The sequence below is a fragment of the Erithacus rubecula genome, assembly GCF_903797595.1.
Source record: "Erithacus rubecula genome assembly, chromosome: 10".
NCBI lineage: Eukaryota > Metazoa > Chordata > Aves > Passeriformes > Muscicapidae > Erithacus > Erithacus rubecula.
The window spans coordinates 9,170,221-9,188,135 of record NC_136662.1 but is presented as its reverse complement, the minus strand read 5'-3'; the positions used below and the strand labels follow the sequence as shown (position 1 = coordinate 9,188,135).

General features: G+C 40.2%; 2 protein-coding genes across 5 annotated transcripts; one reads left to right on the top strand and one right to left on the bottom strand.

Annotated features, from left to right (window-relative positions):
- Positions 1–498: 498 nt before the first annotated feature.
- On the bottom strand, positions 499–12,280 carry SASS6 (SAS-6 centriolar assembly protein; the record flags this gene model as incomplete). 4 transcript variants are annotated; one of them, XM_079314068.1, is made up of 18 exons in its annotated part: positions 499–1,459; positions 1,572–1,669; positions 1,761–1,852; positions 2,306–2,373; positions 2,688–2,810; positions 3,599–3,708; positions 4,081–4,162; positions 4,770–4,949; positions 5,040–5,129; positions 5,458–5,652; positions 5,858–6,049; positions 6,138–6,257; positions 7,220–7,297; positions 8,269–8,440; positions 8,743–8,847; positions 10,077–10,156; positions 11,221–11,281; positions 12,180–12,280. In XM_079314068.1, the coding sequence occupies 17 exons, from the start codon at positions 12,278–12,280 to the stop codon at positions 1,581–1,583; spliced, it is 1,938 nt and encodes a 645-aa protein (XP_079170194.1). In that variant the 3' UTR covers positions 499–1,459; positions 1,572–1,580. The 4 variants fall into 4 exon arrangements, with proteins under 4 accessions (XP_079170194.1, XP_079170195.1, XP_079170193.1 ...); XM_079314069.1 differs by having other exon boundaries at positions 499–1,282; XM_079314067.1 differs by having other exon boundaries at positions 499–1,669.
- Positions 12,231–17,897, top strand: TRMT13 (tRNA methyltransferase 13 homolog; the record flags this gene model as incomplete). Its single annotated transcript, XM_079314076.1, has 11 exons — positions 12,231–12,446; positions 12,744–12,790; positions 12,869–12,935; positions 13,696–13,758; positions 13,880–13,949; positions 14,374–14,480; positions 14,777–14,944; positions 15,257–15,329; positions 16,028–16,102; positions 16,911–17,325; positions 17,637–17,897. 11 exons carry the CDS (start codon positions 12,231–12,233, stop codon positions 17,830–17,832), a joined length of 1,497 nt encoding a protein of 498 aa, XP_079170202.1. The 3' UTR covers positions 17,833–17,897.
- Positions 17,898–17,915: the final 18 nt, after the last annotated feature.

The following is a 17,915-nucleotide window of genomic DNA, read 5'->3' as shown; positions in this document are numbered from 1 at the left end:
ATGAGGTTCAGTAGTGCATGTGTGCTATACTTTAGCAGGTGCAAAAAGTCATGTGGAGTAGTAATGGAGCCTGGCCCTGTGTGTTAGCTAGAGCAGCCCTGAGCACAGGGGAAGGGTCCCTGCTGTCCAGCAGCCCAGGCTGCCTGCAGCTGCTCCTTGTTTCCTGGTGATCCAGGACAGCCATGGATCCTGGCTCCAAGGAAGCAGACACTGCACACAGCCAGCCTGCCCAGGGCTGCCCAGGCACACAGCACCTGTGGTTCACGTCAGTGGAATGGGAGATGCTGCCACATGCTGTGCCAGCAGCTCCTGGCACTGCCAGATGGACACAGCCTCGGGCACTGACACCTAAGGACAGCTGGAGAGAGGAGCTCTGCAGGGCTGGGCCTGGGGAACAATGACCAACACTGGAAACTGCACAAGTCCATAAAACAGAGCTGAGGTAAGCACCAGAACAGCTCTTTGCTTAGTACTCCTGAAACACTAACTAATCAGAGCTTTTGATAAAAAACATTTAATATTACCATTAAAATGTACACATGGAAAAAACAGACACTGTACATTAACATAAACAAATGTACACATTTCACACAGCAGAACAAACCACTGAAATGTACAATCCTCTGAGTGCACTTAAGTAATAAAGGAATTAAATATCTTTACTAAAAGTAAGGAATGAATAGTCATTGTAAGGGTACTCGACCTGGCAGAAGTCCATGTATGCTCATTCTGCAGGGGACACCAAGTAAAGTGGTCACAGAAGGGATTATTACATGATCATTTGAACCCTTACAGTAGAACAAGCTACATAAATGTAAGAGTATCCAAAATTTCTCTATAGTCTTACAGTTGTAAAGTATGATTTATAAAAATGAAGTCACTTTTAGGTGTTGATACTTGTCAAGTATTCTGCTACTTCACCTTTTAATGTTCTGTGCATGGTAGCCTGTGGAATGTAATACTGAAAAATTAACAGAAAAATTAGGGGAGCCAAGAGTGAGACTTTTAAGTTTTAATTTTGTACCTTCAGTGAAATAATTTAGCATTTTTAGTATGACATTAGTCGTAAGTCTAGAAGCAATTCAAATAAGCTGGCTGCAAAATAAAGTTTTTAAAACTAAACTGTTAGTGTGGCAGTCATGCCCTTGTATAAGCTTGACCATTACTAACAGGGACAGCACAGCACAGTTCTGCACTTTTCCTTCACCTCATCCTTTCTCTGAAAGAAGTCAAGAAATAGAAATTCAGGTAAGTGTTTTTACTCAGGGAATGTACATTTCACCTGTTATAAAAGAGCACTTTTGTCAGTTTTTAGGATGATTTACAGGGTCAACACTATAATAAGAAAATTCTGCACAGCCCTGTAGTGTTGTTCCCACTAACGCTCCTTAAGGCTTTATCTTCTTCTCCTTAGGCTCAGGCACCCTGAAGCATCATCCAAATCACTCAAGATCCTTTCCTCAAAGAAAACTGGCCCATAACATTACATCAGTTCACATTGATACTTTACTAACACACTATTGCAGGACATTCAAAAATCCCCCCAGTGGTTCAAAAAGGACTCAGTGTACAAACCCTGTCTATGAGCCAGGGAAATAGGCCGAGGTTGGTGCTGCAGCAGCTTTTGCTGATGGCTGGGCTTTGGCTGGCACGTAGGGTCTCAGGTACTCTGCAGAACAGCACAGGACACTGCATTGGAGCATGGCTGCCACTGCCCTTCAGGGACATTCAGAAAAGGCCTTGCTCTGTTTAATACTTACCTGAGCTAAGGGTGTTTTGACTAAGCCCTCTCAAAGGAATGCTGTCATCTTTTTTCTTCAAATACTTTGGTTCTAGCCCCAGTGGATCACCACTAGAAATAGAAAGGCAAATTAAAATTTAAAGCAAATGCAGTTTGTCATCAGTGTATTATAACAAGGGCAGCTACAGACTTCCTCAGGAAAACCTTCACTAGAAGTGCAACTACTGCATTTCATGACCTTTAGCATGTAAAGTTAAACCATCACTGAGTAGGTTAAAAACAGCCTAGAAGAAATTTTTTCAGTGGCCTAGCACACAATGGCTTGGATCTGGCAGCAGGAGCAATATTGCACTATTGTTCCTTGGGACCCACTCCTGCAAGCACAGCTCTTCCTTTGGTTCCAGCAAACCAACACAAAATTGATTAGCATGGTAATGAAGCAAGGCAGATCACAGAACCAGGCTAACACTAGAACACTAGTCAGTTCCAAACACACCAACATGACAAAGGGCTTTGAAATAAATGAAATAATAAAAATACTAAATTGCAGCAGCTGACACTCACTTCTCCTTGTTTGCTGGGTGAGCATCTGAACATCGACTCAGTTTTGAAAGCTGTGAGTTCAACTGAACCTGCTGAGACAAAGAGCTGCAGTTTAAGAGTTGCTCCATATCTGAGGCCCCTCCCCTGAGGGCATTCATAGAGCCAAATTCTCAGGAATTCCTGTTTCTACACCTCAGTAGAGGTGTGCAGCTGTGCAGCAAAGCCTTTGAGAAACAGCCTAAAGACAAGATTTAGCTACGAATAACAGTCATAATGCTCAAGGCAGGGAGCCTAAGAGTAAACACAGTAAATATTTATGCACTTTGAGAAATAGTCAAAACACAGTGCTTTGATATTTTATATTGTCACATTCTGAACTAAACAAAAAAGTCCAAGTGCCTGCCTTTGATACTGGACATTGGGAATTTCCATTTTTGCTCTGTGTGGGTTCCAGGAAGTTCTGGAAGGCATAGAGAGGAGAAATGGGATGGCTGATTCCTGAGCTGTGAAAGGATGGTCGGTCAGGCTGTAAAAGAAATAGAAACACATCCGTAAATGAGAAACACAAATTTATTAAGTAATTGTAGACATGAAAAATTCCAAAATTAACAACTAACTGCCATTACAAAGCCAACACTTATGTGAGTTTCCTGATGGCAAGAACGTATCACTTTTTTAAAACATAATTTTAAAAAAGTTAGATGTGGTGAGCACTCTTAGCTAGTAATAAGCTACACACCCTGTCATTGATTAGTAACTCATGTATCCAGCTACAAGGGGTGAACAGCCCTTCCACTGTGAACAAGCAGTTCATCAATTCCTGTTGTTGCTGTGACAGCAGAGATCTTTACAGCACAGGGTGAGAAGCAGCAAGTGACAGTATTCAACAATGACTGCAGGCAGTGTTCCTTAGCCCCTGACTTTCCTGTTACTAAAAATCACTAGTTAGAGCACAGAAATAGTACACTTTGGGTTTTAACCTTTATAAAGAGAATTAGTAAGTTTACCTCTCAACACAAAAAAGGCCTTCTTTTTTTGCCTTCACTCTGCACTTCATCTTTTCCAAGCTAATTCTGCATTGCTTGGTAAGAGCTTAGAATTCTGAGTCTCACCTACAAGGCCCAGGACATCAAGAAGGACCCAACACGTTTTTATATTGTTGAAAAACAAACACACAAACAATGCCAAACCACACCCACCCAAAACTGTAAGGCCAGAAGAAGATGAAAGCACTCCTTTTTTTCCTGTTCATGGCCCTGCATTTTAGCAGCTGATGCCCACCTCACCAGGCTGTTATTTACAGCTCCACCTTACCATGCTGAGAGGTGAAACAGCAGCCCTCCCAGCAGCATGGACACTGGCAGGACTGTCCAGCTTCTTTGCCATCTGAACTTCACTCAGCTGTCTGTTCAGCCACGTGATAACTGCAGAGAAGAAGAAAAAGCTCAAGTCCATTTGCTCTCTCATATGAGCTGTTTGAAATGGCCAGTAGCCCTTCCTCACAAAAAGTGACAGCTCACTGGGTGCTTTTCCTCCCTAGTACCATGCAAAGCCATTTGCTGAAGCTTCCTCCCCCCTCCAGGCCCCTGAGCACCCACCCCACAGCCCCAAGGGAAGGATTCCCTATGTGCAGCCCTTGGCTGTTGCTGCCCACAACAGCCAGAGGCTCGTTTTCCATACATGACAATAATGGCAGCTCTTCACAAAAACCCCCAAAGCTGCTTCAATCAATTTCAGTAGTAGTGAGATCACTGGGTCATTTTTACAGAAGGAGAAATCAAACTGTATAAACCTACCATTTTCATTGGTTTTCAGTAACTGCTTGCTTTCTTCAAGTTTTTGTATTGTACTTTCTAGCTGCTCTTGTAGCTTGCAGACCTGCAATTCCCATAATAATGGTAACACTATCAGGAGTGCTATACTACCATTGTTATACTACAAACAACAACAACAACAAAATGCATTTATGAAGTTATTCTAAAATTAAAGAAGCTTGAACTCAGTTTGTCACAAAAGCAACACGGTAATTGTTTTTAAGAAAGCCCTACTTTCAGCTAGGATTTTGACAAGGGGACAGCCACAATCCTTTCTGACCTTATTTTTTCTATGATTAAACAGTGCAAGAACTCTAAACAGGGGAATGTTCTTAATGGAAGAAAAAGGTTCATTCTGTTTCTGCTCTTGTTTCTCTTTCATCAACAATGAATTTGCCTTCTAAAGGGTGCTGATTCATCCATTACATTGCTTTGTTGTCTTAAAACAATTTTAGTTGCCTTCCATATCAATGGGTGGCTTTTACACATCAGGTTAACATTAAAAAAATTTGAAAGTTGATGCCACATTTAAATAAACATGTTAAATAAGCAGAAGAGTACATTCTATTGCATGGAAAGATTTAAGAACTTACTGCTGTAACTACATTAAACCCCACAAAACCCAACAGCATTTCCAGCACACAAGGTTATCATCAATAACCCATGAGTACCTCCTGCTCTTTCATTCGAAGGGATTGTCCCACCTCCTGTGATTCCCTCTGCTCTTTTTGAAGCTTTTCTTCTTTTTCTGCCAATAGTTTTTCTTGCTGAATTGTTACTGTATTCTTCAATTTTAATTTACTCATTAGAGTTTTCAAATCTCCTTGTAACTTCTTGATAATTTCATTAGCCTATTAAAAAAACCCAAACCATGTATTACAAAAACAAACACCTAAGAATAAGGGAGATGTTGCACAGGGAAGTGCCATGTTCAAACAAACCTTAAGGAGTTCAGCTGACAGCGATTTAATTGTTGTCTCTAGTTTTTCAATATGCCTTTGTTTTTCCTCTGTACTCTCTTCCAGTATCACCTTCAACAGAATGTTACAAATGATGAGGCTGTTTATGATTTCAAGTAGAATGTTCATTATTCTTTGAGAACTATCCTTACAAGAAACCAGTCAGTGCTTTTCAGTCAAATTTTTCAGGGTCTGGATTCATGCTTTTTTTCTTACCAAAAATACCATGAACTATTACTCCAGTACCACAACATTAAATCTGAACCCAGTATACTTCTGATGCCATAATTTAGAATCTTAACTACACTTGAAAGCTGACTGGCTGTATTCATAAAAAACTGGTCAGCAGCTACTCTATGGAAACCTCAATTAGGAAGATGAAAAAAATTCATGAAGAAACCTTTTGCTCCTGTGTTGCATCTAAGACTTCTTTTGTTCTGGTGACGAGCTGATCTTTGTCTTTGATCTCTTGTTCCAAGACAGCAACTCGTGTCTGAAGCTGATTAATGAGTTTCTCTTTTTCATGACATTCAGCATCCAGAGTTGTGTTCTCTCGGCGCAGGGACAGCACCTCCTGCTTTGCTCTTTGACATTCCTAAATGTTGGGAAGGAATCGAATTTTATTCTTCAAGAAAACCCCTAACAGTAATTTCAACAGACATCTTTAAATAGTAAGCATAACATGGAATGAAGAGGAAATACATGAACTTAATATGCTGTATTTCCCATGATGTGCCCAGGCAGGCACTGTTCATGCTCTAACAGCAGTAAGCTTGATTTTGGGTACTGGGAAGCCTTACATCTTCTAATCCAGAAAGCTTTGCTTTCAGTTCTCTGACTGTGGAGTCTCCTTTGTATCTCCTCTCTGTTAGGTCTTTATTGATGATCTCGAGTTCTGAGAGCCTGTTCTGCAACTGCTGAATACTTTTCTGATGCAAATTTTCCAATTCCTTTTTCTGTTGTTCATGCTGTTGTTGGTACTGAGTTTGTGCCTGTGAGAAGCAAAGAAATGAAGCAGTTATTTGATGAATCTGATTATTGCTGTGCAAGAATTCTGTTCATCCCTTCCAACCACAGTACCTGGAGAGCTCTTTCCTTTTCACTTGTCAGCTCCTGTGTGTGTTTGTTGCTCAGAGCTGTAGTGTAGGATGTCCATTCATTCTTCAGTTTGTCAAGTTCCCGGCTCTTCTCTGACAAGCTCTGCACATAGAATTTAAAAATGTAAGCATTTCAGCCAATACTGAGTGATTCTTTACTGTTACTTATTAAAATGACATGGAATTATTAAAGAAGTCTCAATTTCAGCACCAGATGCTGAAATCTGTTAATTTTGTAACCAGGAAAGGCACTGAGAAGCTGAAGAGGACTGTTCTAATGCTGTGGCTAAAATAATCTTAATTTCCAATTGCATTTTTTTCCAACCACTATTTAAAAGTGAAAAAACAACCTGCTGATAGTCCCTACCCTTGTAACACAGAATACTCTATTGGGGGGAAAAAAAAAATATTCTTCAGCAGCATCTTTTCCTCTTTTCAATTTGTAATACTGCATGCCAATTCAGCAAACATTCCAGTAACTCAGACTGAAGCTGCAGACATGAGGCAAACAAATACTCCATTCCAAAATGAATTCTTAATAGTTTCAATTGAATTGTTCTGTTTTATTATTGTTCAAAAAGTGACCTTGATAATTGCAGAATCTCACCCAAATCATTCTCTTGAAATACTGAAGTGAAGTGATTACTATGCTGACTGCAAAAACCAAAAAGGAGTCAGTAAAGTCCAAGACTTCCAATTTAATTGCCACAGTTTCACAACTTTTTCCAAATAAAAGGATTTCCAAGGATTCATGGAACATATGAAGTATATTTATTATTTATGTTCACATGACCATACATTTAGTATTCAATTTGTGTGTGCATACACAGACCTCTGCACAAAATCAAGTAAAATTCTGCTTGAGTACTGCAAGAAGTCCGTGTAAATCTTCAGCTGCAGGCTTTACTCACTCTCTAGAAAAGCCACAGTAGACTATATTCTCTTCACTCAGTCTCAAGTTAATTATCTTGGCTAGGCACTGGCTGACCAGCCAGCCTACAAAAAATGGACATTTTCCATAAATCAGAAAAGGTGCAACATGCAAAAGTTTAAAATTTATGTTACCTGTTGAGTGTAGCTCAGTTGCCTGGTAAGATCCTCTTCAGTCTTTTTAAGCTTTTCTTCCAACATCATTTTATCCTCCTACGTACAAATAGACATCAAGTCAAATCCTTAGCTCCCAAAATACAAGTAGCATATAGCTCCAATTAAATCAGCACAGCCTGCCTAAGCATCCATATAATCACTGTACTTGTGAAAAGATCACCCTCTTAAATAAGTGTCATACTGAACAAGGTGTAACTCACAGTAAATTCAAAAGAAAAGGCATTAGCTCACAATGCAAAAACCTCAAATTAAATTCTTACCAAATTCCTACAAGGAAATAGTATCTCATTTACAAGACTTGTTTACAAAGGAGTTATCTAAACAAGAGATCAACTGAAATACTGTAAATCTATGTTATTAAAATGGCTTATTAGCTGCCTAGAAACATGACAGCACAATAGGAGAGACAAACTGCAGGCTATGAAAGTGAAACAGACAACAGTCAAACTGTGAGACCTTTAACTTCTCATGAAATCAAATCTAGCATGCTACCAAACTGCAGAAACATTCCAATATTAATTGGCTATTTATAGCTGCTAGTCCTTGGAAGCCCACCAAGGCTCACCATGAGCAGCAGCCTATGCTTTCCTACAGCCAAGTGCAGAACAGAGACTGAGAGGTTGCAGTAAGTCCTGCAGCTGCTCTGGCCATCAGCACAGGCTGTGAGCAGGGCAGGGCAGCAGCCAGAGCACTCAGCAGCTGCACACCACGTGCTCTGTGTGTAAAACACCTCCCTTCCTGCCACTCCAAATGGCACTGCCTGCCTGAACATACAGAAAGCATCTTCACTGCCAGGGTGACAGTAACAATTCAGATTTTACAACATACAACCAAGTAGCTGCATGCAATTACATATTTGGGCTAAAAGGAAAAATAAACCAGAGGATACAACTTGGTACATACTTCTGAATTATTCAGAATGAATAAAAAGCTGGTTAAAAACAACATACAGCATTAAGGCTTAGCTGCAATTATGATACTTATGCAATTATGAACTTTTATTTTACCTTAAGGCACTTCAAACAGTTGGCTAAAAACTTCTTTATTTCTGCATCAGTTCCTGGCAGGAATTTTAGAGAGAGATGGGTAAGGTGTTTGAAAGGGTTGGTCTCCACTACATTTAAAGACACAGGTGTGTGATCTAGAGCAGGTGCTGAAGAAACTAACTGCAGCAAAAACCTAGGGAAAAACCAAGAGAATCAAATGTTTAGCATATTTTTTTTCTGAAACTACTTGCAGATCTTAAGCTATTTCCCAATAAAATATATTTTTATATGTGCAGTAAAAGGCTGCAGAGTTTTTACTGAAAAAAGAATTCTCCTCCCAAAACTCAGGTTTTGCTAGTTATATCCACCAGCATACTCAGGTTGGGGTAGGTCAGATTATCCTCTTCTACTGACTTTCTCAGTCTGAGTGACTGAAAAGCATTTTAAAACTCAACAGGTACACACAGAGTAATGGGGCACACACTTGTGACCTACCTTGGGATATCTTTGTTCTGCTCCTGAATGCATTGCTGAAGTAGATCTATAAATTTTTGTGGGAAAGCAGAGAAGTCTACCAAGAGACCTTGCTGGGATTTCAAACTATATAAACAGACAAGAAAAAAAAATGTTATGATATAGAGAACTGCAATTTATTTCCTATAAAATATTTTGTTCACACTAGTAAAAAGAACCAGTTCTGATCATGTCATTAGAGAGTTTATTATTAGCATGTTATTTTCAATCAGAAGTGTGTCTACACATCACAAAATCACAGAAGTGGTCAGACTAGAAGGGACCACAGTGGGTCAGCTGTCCAACTTTCCTGCTTGAGCAGGGCCATCCTAGAGCACATCTTGGATAATAGTCCCAACATGATACTTCTAGGATCACAAGAGTTCTTGCAAATGGGTTGCACTGATTAAAAACCAGAAGTTGCTGTGGTGTAACAAATGTGTTCCTTTGAGTAGGCATCACCCCCAGAGCACAGTGTGGAGCAGGGATGGGACAGGCACAGGGAACAAGCACAGGACAAGGAGGGCAGCCTCAGCCATTACCTCTGTCCCCTGTCCCCCTTCTCCACAGAAGAGCAAACTTAGACAGAAACACCCTGCAGTGCACAAAGCTGTGCCTCCATGCAACAAAACACTTCTGTACATCTCTCTTGCAAACTCTGCTTTGCTTTTGCCTTTTGAGCCACACACTGATCACACCACCCTTTTTAAAAACAACACCAAAGCCACTCCCCACCTCCAAAACCCTAAACAAACAAACAAACACACCAAGACCACAACAAAACTAAGAAAAATAAATAAATAAATACCCAAAGAAAGCAGAAAACTGAACTGTTCATCTGTTCATGCCTGGAATCCAAATTTGATAATTTGCTCAAATTCTGAACAAGTAAATGAGTTCCAACAGTAAAATTATGCAAGAAACCCCTAAGATACAGGCTGAGCTCTGTAAAACCATGTCTATGCAAACAGGTTTTCTTCTTGTAGTTATTTCCTGAACTAGTTCACACACACACAATAGAGTGCAAGAAGCAGTTAGGACAGACAGAAGATACCAGCAGCAATATGAGCTGTGGTACCATGGCACTGTGTCCCTGCAGGGGATCCAACACTCCTCTGTAACCTGAGCTGGTCACGTCCTGAACCCGGCTGTTCTACCGACTGCTCAGAGAACAATAGTGACAAAACACTGACACACCCCACAACTTAAACTGCCAAAACCTGAACTCTAACATAGGCAACTCCAAGTTAAAAATATTCTCTTGTTCTTTTTTACCATTTAGAAATGTTTCACAGAGAAAATGTCATTTCACTTACCTTTGAAAATCTTCCTCTGATATGACAAGGTTATAAAGGAAAAAAGGATCAGTATCATCAGTCAATCGAACAGCTAAGTCCTGAAAAGATGTACATTTAAATAAGATTAAAATATCACAAACGACCCAGAAGTCTTTAAATATTTTAAAGCAGAATAGCAAACAGTATTGAATGCTTTCATTGTTTAGTCAAAAATACAACAGAATTGTGGCAACTGATTCAGAATGTGTAAAACATTACCATTTAACACAATTTCAAATATTATAGTGGGAAAACAAGGAAAACTCACAAAAACAAACCAAGTCAAAACCTTAAACTTTGAGCAGCAAAGATTTAAAAATTCAGTGTGTATCCATCATTTTACAGAAAAAAAGAGCTATTTGCTCTTTTTTCCCCCTGAAATGAAATAAAAGTGTAATATGAAATAGAAATATGGAGTGTAGCACTAGCAGTCCACTGCCATGGTTCACTAATACATCACTCCCAGAACTGGAAGTCTTTCAGAGCTTGCACTCCCTGATAGACTCAACTGCATTTCCAGGCTCCTCCTGACACAGGCTGCAGCTCAGCTGCTTCTGCTCTGGGGGAAGTACCATTATCACTGTCACCAGCAGCAGAATGGGACCAAAAACTGCTGTATCCCTACACAAACAAATTGTAACTCAGCAACACCACAACCAACCCGTGGCCAATCTTAGCATCATGCAGGGGGGATGAACACTTTGGTGACAAATCAGACATACAACAGAAGAGATTGCAAAGTCTCCAGAAGGGGTCTCATTATGATTTTCCCTGAGAAAGTTTTTTTTTTTTTTTTTACTTTTTAGAACCTTGAACTAAAGGTACTCTTAAGCTCTAACTCATGTTTGCCTGAGCACCTCCAAATACTTTCTATATGCAAGCCTGTCAAGACTCATCAACAGCCAAACTAAAATAGAAGGCTAAAAAAGGCTGAGGAGGGGGTAAGTGGTGGAAAAAACACAAAACCAAACAAAATTACTCACAAAATTATATTACAAAAAAAGTAAGGTCAAACGGCAAACACGAAAATCCCAGTTTACTTTTCCTTTTTCTACTTATCCTTTCATAAAATTAAATTCAGATAATACCTAATGAATGACAGAAATATGATTAATTTACAAACCTTTTTATGAACAGGATTAGAAACTGACAGTAGTTCAATATTCACTCGAACATTTAACCTCCTGTGTACAAAAAAATAAAACTCAGTAATGACTCAAGAAAACATTCTCCAAATAACATGTGTTCACAGCTGCATTACAGGAAACAATGACACCTCAAAAAAAAAACAAAACCAAAAAAACTTAGGCAGAAATATTAAGAAAGCTCCCACTGATGACTGCACCTAAGATATAAGAGTTTCAGTCATTGCAGCTCCTCAGTCAGAGCTGGGTTTTTTTGCTGCTTGCTTGTTATCTACCAGACTTTAAATAGCAAGGCAGAAATTTTGAAATTGTCGAGAAACTAGAAGTTGAAATATATTAACAATTGCTCGAACTCCTGATAATCATTCACACAGTGCTACCTTGTGTTCAATGATTTCTTATCGAGTCACTTCACAACGCACACCACAGACATCAGCCCTTCCGCACCCCCTCACACAGGTTAGTCGGGCACGCGCTGTCTAATCCAGACGGGACCCACAGTGCCAAAATTCATCATATTTTGAAAAGACGCTTCACGTACGGAACTTGTAGGCTTCCGAGACACCAGCGCCGTGCGCAGCCTTACACAGGCGGCCCAAACCCGCGGTCCCTGAGGAGCCGCGGGAGGGCCCGCGGGCGGCTGGGCCCGGGCTGCGCCAAACACCGCGCGGGGCCGGGGCCGCCGCCCTCAGCGCAGGCACAGCGGCGCTCCCGCCGCGACACTGCGAGTCCGCTCCGCTGCCGCCGCCTCGCCGGCTCCGCTCGCTCGGCGAGGCACCCACGGCGACCGCCCGGCCCTCACCAGAGCCGGTGCCTCCCTCACACGGAGGGTGGCCGCAGCAACCCCAAAGCGCAGCGCACAGAGCACAGGGCAGGCAGCAGGAAAGAACCTGTGGCTCGCAGCCCCTCTGAGGCGCAGAGAGGCTCCCGCACTCACCGCTCCTCGCAGCCGCAGCCCCGCACTCGCACCCACACGGACCGGTCAAAGATGCGCTCCGCCGCCATCTTGCTCCCGCCCGCGGGGAGGGGCCGCAACATGGCGGCGCGGGGGCCGCCGGGAGCGGCGATGGCGGCGCCGGGGCCGGGAGCGGGACCGGGGCCGGAGCCGGGGCGCTGCGCTCACTTCGTGCTGAGGAAGAAGCGCTTCTGCAGGATGATCCCAGCGCCCGGCAGGCGCTTCTGCGGGGAGCACGGGCACGAGGAGGTGCAGGGACCCTTGTCCGGGCGGAGGGCGGGCGGGAGGGTGGCCCCGCTCTGGTGGCACGGGTGTCTTCCCTTGAGCCTTCGTGTGCCGGGCATTCGCTTCAGCACAAGTAGCGCTGCCCTTGCATTAGGGGTTTGGTCTTTTAGGATCCAGTCAAGTATTAGGTTCCCGTCTCAGTTTCTCCGTTCCAGTTAACTCAGTTATTCTGAATAGATGTTTTATGAAGCCCCTCAACAGATTCTTTAAAACACAACTCTGAATGCATGCTGAAGTGTTTTCTGAAACTTTTCTAACTAGGAACAAAATGACAGAAAAAGAATTCCGTGCCCTCTTGATCCAAAACAGTGAGTATATGTAAATGCTTTTCCCGTTCTTTGTTTGTATTCACATGATACTTACTTGTCTCTCCATTTGGCTTTTAGCACTGTATATGAGGACCAACTACAAAAGCATTTAAAAAAATGTAACTCAAGAGAGAAGCCAAAGCCCGTAAGTGCAGTGTAATTTCAGCACTTCCCCTCGGATTTAAGACCTTAAACATTAGAGTCCTGCAGAGAATTTTCTGTTCTGAGAGCAGCTGTGAGCTGCAAGGCAGCAGTTCTAGCAGAGCACCGCAGTAAGGCAGGATGGACGCTCTATGAGCACTTGCTGAAGTGCAACTCACACTCCAGTCTCTGCCCTTCTCATTGTAATTTGCTACAAATTTTCAATTCTTGATGATAAATAAAAACATAGAATTCATTTTTCTCAGACCCCACCCAGGGAAGAGGCTCTCGCAATGCTGTTCATTTCAGAGGCTGGGTGAGATGTTGTCCTGGGAAATCAAAAGCTGCAGGGAGGCTCTGGGTATTCCAGCCGGGCTGGCAGTGAGCCATGGAAAGCTTGGCTGACAGCTCGGGCAACAGGACGTGTTTGAACTGCTCTTCTGAGAAAGCAGAGGATGGCTTCTTTATGGCCTGCCTTGCCACCTTGTTAGAATTGCACCTTTACTATTCCTTGGGAAAGCTGCAAATGGTCTCTAGAATCTGCCTAGTAAGCACTGACTGCTTAACTCTTATGAACATGTTCAGTCTTGTAAAATTGTCGGAAGTTGGGATTATAGGAAGAAACATTACTTGGAAAATCTTACTTTGCAGTAGATTCTTATGCCTTACCATTCCTATATGCCTTACCATAAGAACACAGAAGAATTTAGCTATTTGCTTCCCTGTAAATAACTGAATCAAATTTACTCTTTTATTTTTTAAAGGTCTACTTTGTTCAAGATATTAATGCTGGTTTAAAAGATGTAGCAGAAATACCAGAAAAACAAGTGAGTACATTTGGTTTTAGGTTCAGTCCTTACATTATATGTTGAAATTTAGGACTAAAAAGATACAGAACATTTCAAAAGTCTCATATTTATTGGTGTCACTTTCTTTTTCCTTTAAAAGGTTCCTCTATCTTCGCTATCTATTGAAGAACTGCAGAACTTAATTATCAAGTTGAAAAAAGCAAGTAATGGTAAGCTTAATACTAAATACTAAAAATAAGATGTTTTGAGTCGAATTGATTAAATATTTAATTGTTATTTTTGTTCTTAGGTAGCTGTCAAAATATGAGATAAATGCCATAAAACACATCTGAAATAATTATCAGGCAGACCTCCAATAGCTAAATTTTAGCCCAAAAAGTAAACTAGATTGAAAGAATGATAAAACTCCAATCCTGTGTTCCGTTCCTTTTTTTTTTTTTCCTCACTCAGGAATCACTACAGATAACAATATGGCTCTGTTATAAACATATGATGATAGATTTATGCTCCCAGCAGACTGTTTTGTTAGTGCTACAAACTGAGCTCATGTCATAGTTGTAATAATGTATGTTACAAACTAGGAATTCTTGGAAACTCAAAAGCTATACCTAAAACTTTTGCATTTGCCTCCAGGCCTGGAACTTCATCTCAAGGAACAAATACTGTCCCACCAGGCTTTACAAGAAGCCTTAAATGACCCAAAGAATGGGGAATCTGCTTTCAAACACCTGAAACAACAGGTTTGGTCTCATTTCCTAGTAACTATAGAGGGGTTTGGACATGGAATTGTGCTGATATAATTTGAGTGACTGGGTGCATAATGCCAGTTGCTTCCTGAAGAGGGAATCTGATACAGTAAAACAGAAGATATAATCCCTTTCCTCTGTACACGCATCATCTTTTCCCTAATCCCTCACTGAAAGGAAAGCTTAAAAAAGTCTTCTGCAGTTCAGTGAAGGAATAATTTTTTTATAAGGCATTACAAAACACAGGTATATATTTTCTTGGTTCAAAAATAATCTTTTGATGTTTGTAGGCTTCTATTTTAGGTAACATGGAAAAATTGCACTTACTTGGTCCAGGAAGGTGTTTTGTTGAGTTTGGAGCTGGGCGAGGAAAGCTGTCTCATTGGGTTGATATTGCCTTAGAGAATGTTCAAAATGTTCAGTTTTTGCTTGTGGAAAGGGCAACCACAAGATTCAAGGTAAGAGTATATTGTTACATTAGTAAAGTATAATTTTTAAACCGTTGACATTGAAGCTGTGTTTAATTTTTATCCTTTTTAAATTTAATTTTAATTTTTTAAACATTTTTTAATTTTTATCCTTGAATAAATTTAAATTTTACAAGTTATATATTCCATACTTCACCAATAGAAAATTTATTAGAAACAAATCCTGATGTTTAATATTGGAAATTCACAGGTGTTGACTTGACAAGAAAAAAGTCTGACATTAATACCTGGAGGAAAATTATTAGTGGCCAGCTCTGTGTATCTCTTGTTCTGTTTAAACAGGTGGATGGAAAACACAAAGGGAGAGATTCTACATTTGAGAGGCTTCAAGTAGACATTCAGCACTTATGTTTAAGTAAGTTCCTACTTGGCCTCTGTCATTCTGAAATAGAAGCTTATTTTTAAATTGTGAATTTGGGTTCCAGTCAGCTTGAGTGTACTTAAATGTACTTAGTTCTGAAGATTATTCTCAGTGGTTGCTTGGACATGTTGATGCTGTGTGTATACACATATATACATACATATTTATGTGAACATACATAGCTACACATATATATTAAATGGAGTTTGAAAGTTTTCTATTTTTTATGCACTCACAGGATATCAATATAGGTGAAAAGTACCAAAACAAATACATTTTGAAGGGTTTTTAGCACTTTCAGAATTAAACGTTTGCATTGTTTGTTTTACGTGTTTAATTAAGAATTAAGCAAGTGATGCACCATCAATGCTACAGAATTTATGGGAGCACCTGTCAGCAGGAGCTGCATTAATGTCATATTTGCCTTTCATAGGCAGTACAGAAAGGCTGAAATGGTTAAGTGTGTTTCCCAGCCACAGCATCCTATTCTTTGAATTTGTCCTAATAAAAGATTCCTTTCTTTGAATAGCTTGTAACTGAATGTGCCAATCAGTGTATTTTTAGTAGTGGCAAACATTTATTTCTAAGTGTGCTGAAATTACATTATTCATAAAAAACATAGAGGTGCTGGGGTAGTTGTGGATTGGACAGGGGTTTTGTTGAGTTTTATTTTGGTTTTTTTTCCCCACCAGGTAAGGTACCTATTTTGGAGAAGAAAAGACTACCAGTGGTAGGAATTGGGAAGCATTTGTGTGGAGCTGCGACGGGTATGAATCACAGATGTGTGAACTGCAGAAAGTCAGGATACTAAACCTTACACTCTGAATAGACTGATCTTCCAAATTGTCTTTTTAAGCTGTTATTGCCCTCTAACCCTTTTTGGTGAACACAGTAATTATATTCTAAATATCTCTTGTCTCCAATGGAATAGTAAAGAGATAATAGATATGAGGGTACTTTAGGCAGAAGTGAAGCCTCTCTTGGCTTTAACAGATTAGAACAGAGAATAATGTGTGGTGGGATAGGTCATGGAGTTGAGAGTACTTTTTTTAGCTCAGTTGCCTCTTTTTTGAAATATTTTTCTTTCTAAATTTTTATTGGCCCCAAACACAAATAAGACTATATTTCTATATTGATAACTTGAAACTATTTTTCTAACGTTATATGGCTACTATGTAGAGAAAGACATCTGCAATATGTCTCCAGGTAGCATGACAAAGATGATACAATTAAGCATTTAAGAACTACATGTGCATGCTAAATAGATTATGTCCTAGATATCAAACTTTTAAATTCACTTTTGTAGAACAAATATTTCAGAGAATATTATCAAATATATCAGAGAATATCTAAGCTCTTAGAAGCTCTAGAGAAACCACAGTAGGGTTTTCATGTTTTTCAAAGCACTTTTGTAATTTTTAGTTATCATTGAACTTGATTTTTGGCTTAGCTTGTGACATGTAATTTTATTTTTCTTTGTGGAAAGCACATTCCCAACCGTGATAGAGACTGTATAAATATTGGCATGGTGTTTATGGATATTTTTGTTGGGAGGATGTATTTGTTCATTCCTAGATCTTGCTTTGAGATGCTTAGTTGAAAGTTACAGCACTTGCTGTGATGGAGAAGATGAAGAGCCTGCACCAAAACGCTGCAAGGCTGCTCAGACAGAGGTTGCTCCTCACAAATCTGCTGGTAATGAAAGCACCACAGAAGACCATAAGCCTGTTGCTGGAATTGTTATTGCTCTGTGTTGCCATCATAAGTGTGACTGGACACATTATGTAGGCAGAGAGTTCTTTAAATCAGTAGGACTGGGACCAGTAGAATTCCATTATTTTCAGAGAATGAGTAGTTGGGCCACTTGTGGCATGCGAGAAACCACAAGCAAAGCTTCTACAAGTGAAGACAGTGAAGATCAAACTAACTACACAGAGGAACATGAGCAAACACTCAGCAGGACAGAGGGTGGCTCTGATACTTTACAAGGGTATGTACCTTTATTTTCCCTAGCAAATGGACTCCAACAGAAAAACTCTGTATAGTGGTACATTAAAATGACTTGGGTCCTCAAAAGGACTCAGTTTGCAGAAACATTTAATTACTAAACTTATAGAAATATTTTACTTTAAAAATAAAATTTTCGTGGACATACATTTCAAAATATTTCAACAGTCATGCTTGCCTGACTGAAATGAATTTTAAATTATTTCAGTATTTTTTCTAAGCTTAACTGCTAATGGTAATTCCCAAAACTATTTTGTGACAGCTGCTCATTCCCTCCCCTTTCTCTGGAGCTAGGATACTGAGTGTTGAGGAACGGAAGGAGATCGGTTGCCTCTGCAAGCGGCTGATTGATCACGGACGGATCGAGTATTTACAGCAACAGGGATTCAAGGCTGCACTGCAGTATTATACAGAGTCTGCTGTGTCCTTGGAGAATGTCCTGTTGACAGCTGTCCCAAATCCTTCTTTGATACCAGAGCCAAACATATGACAGGAGATAGATTTGGAATTGGTATGGGGGAAAAAACCCTAGAAAACTCATCTGGGTTTTTTTTTTTTTTTTTTTAAAACTAA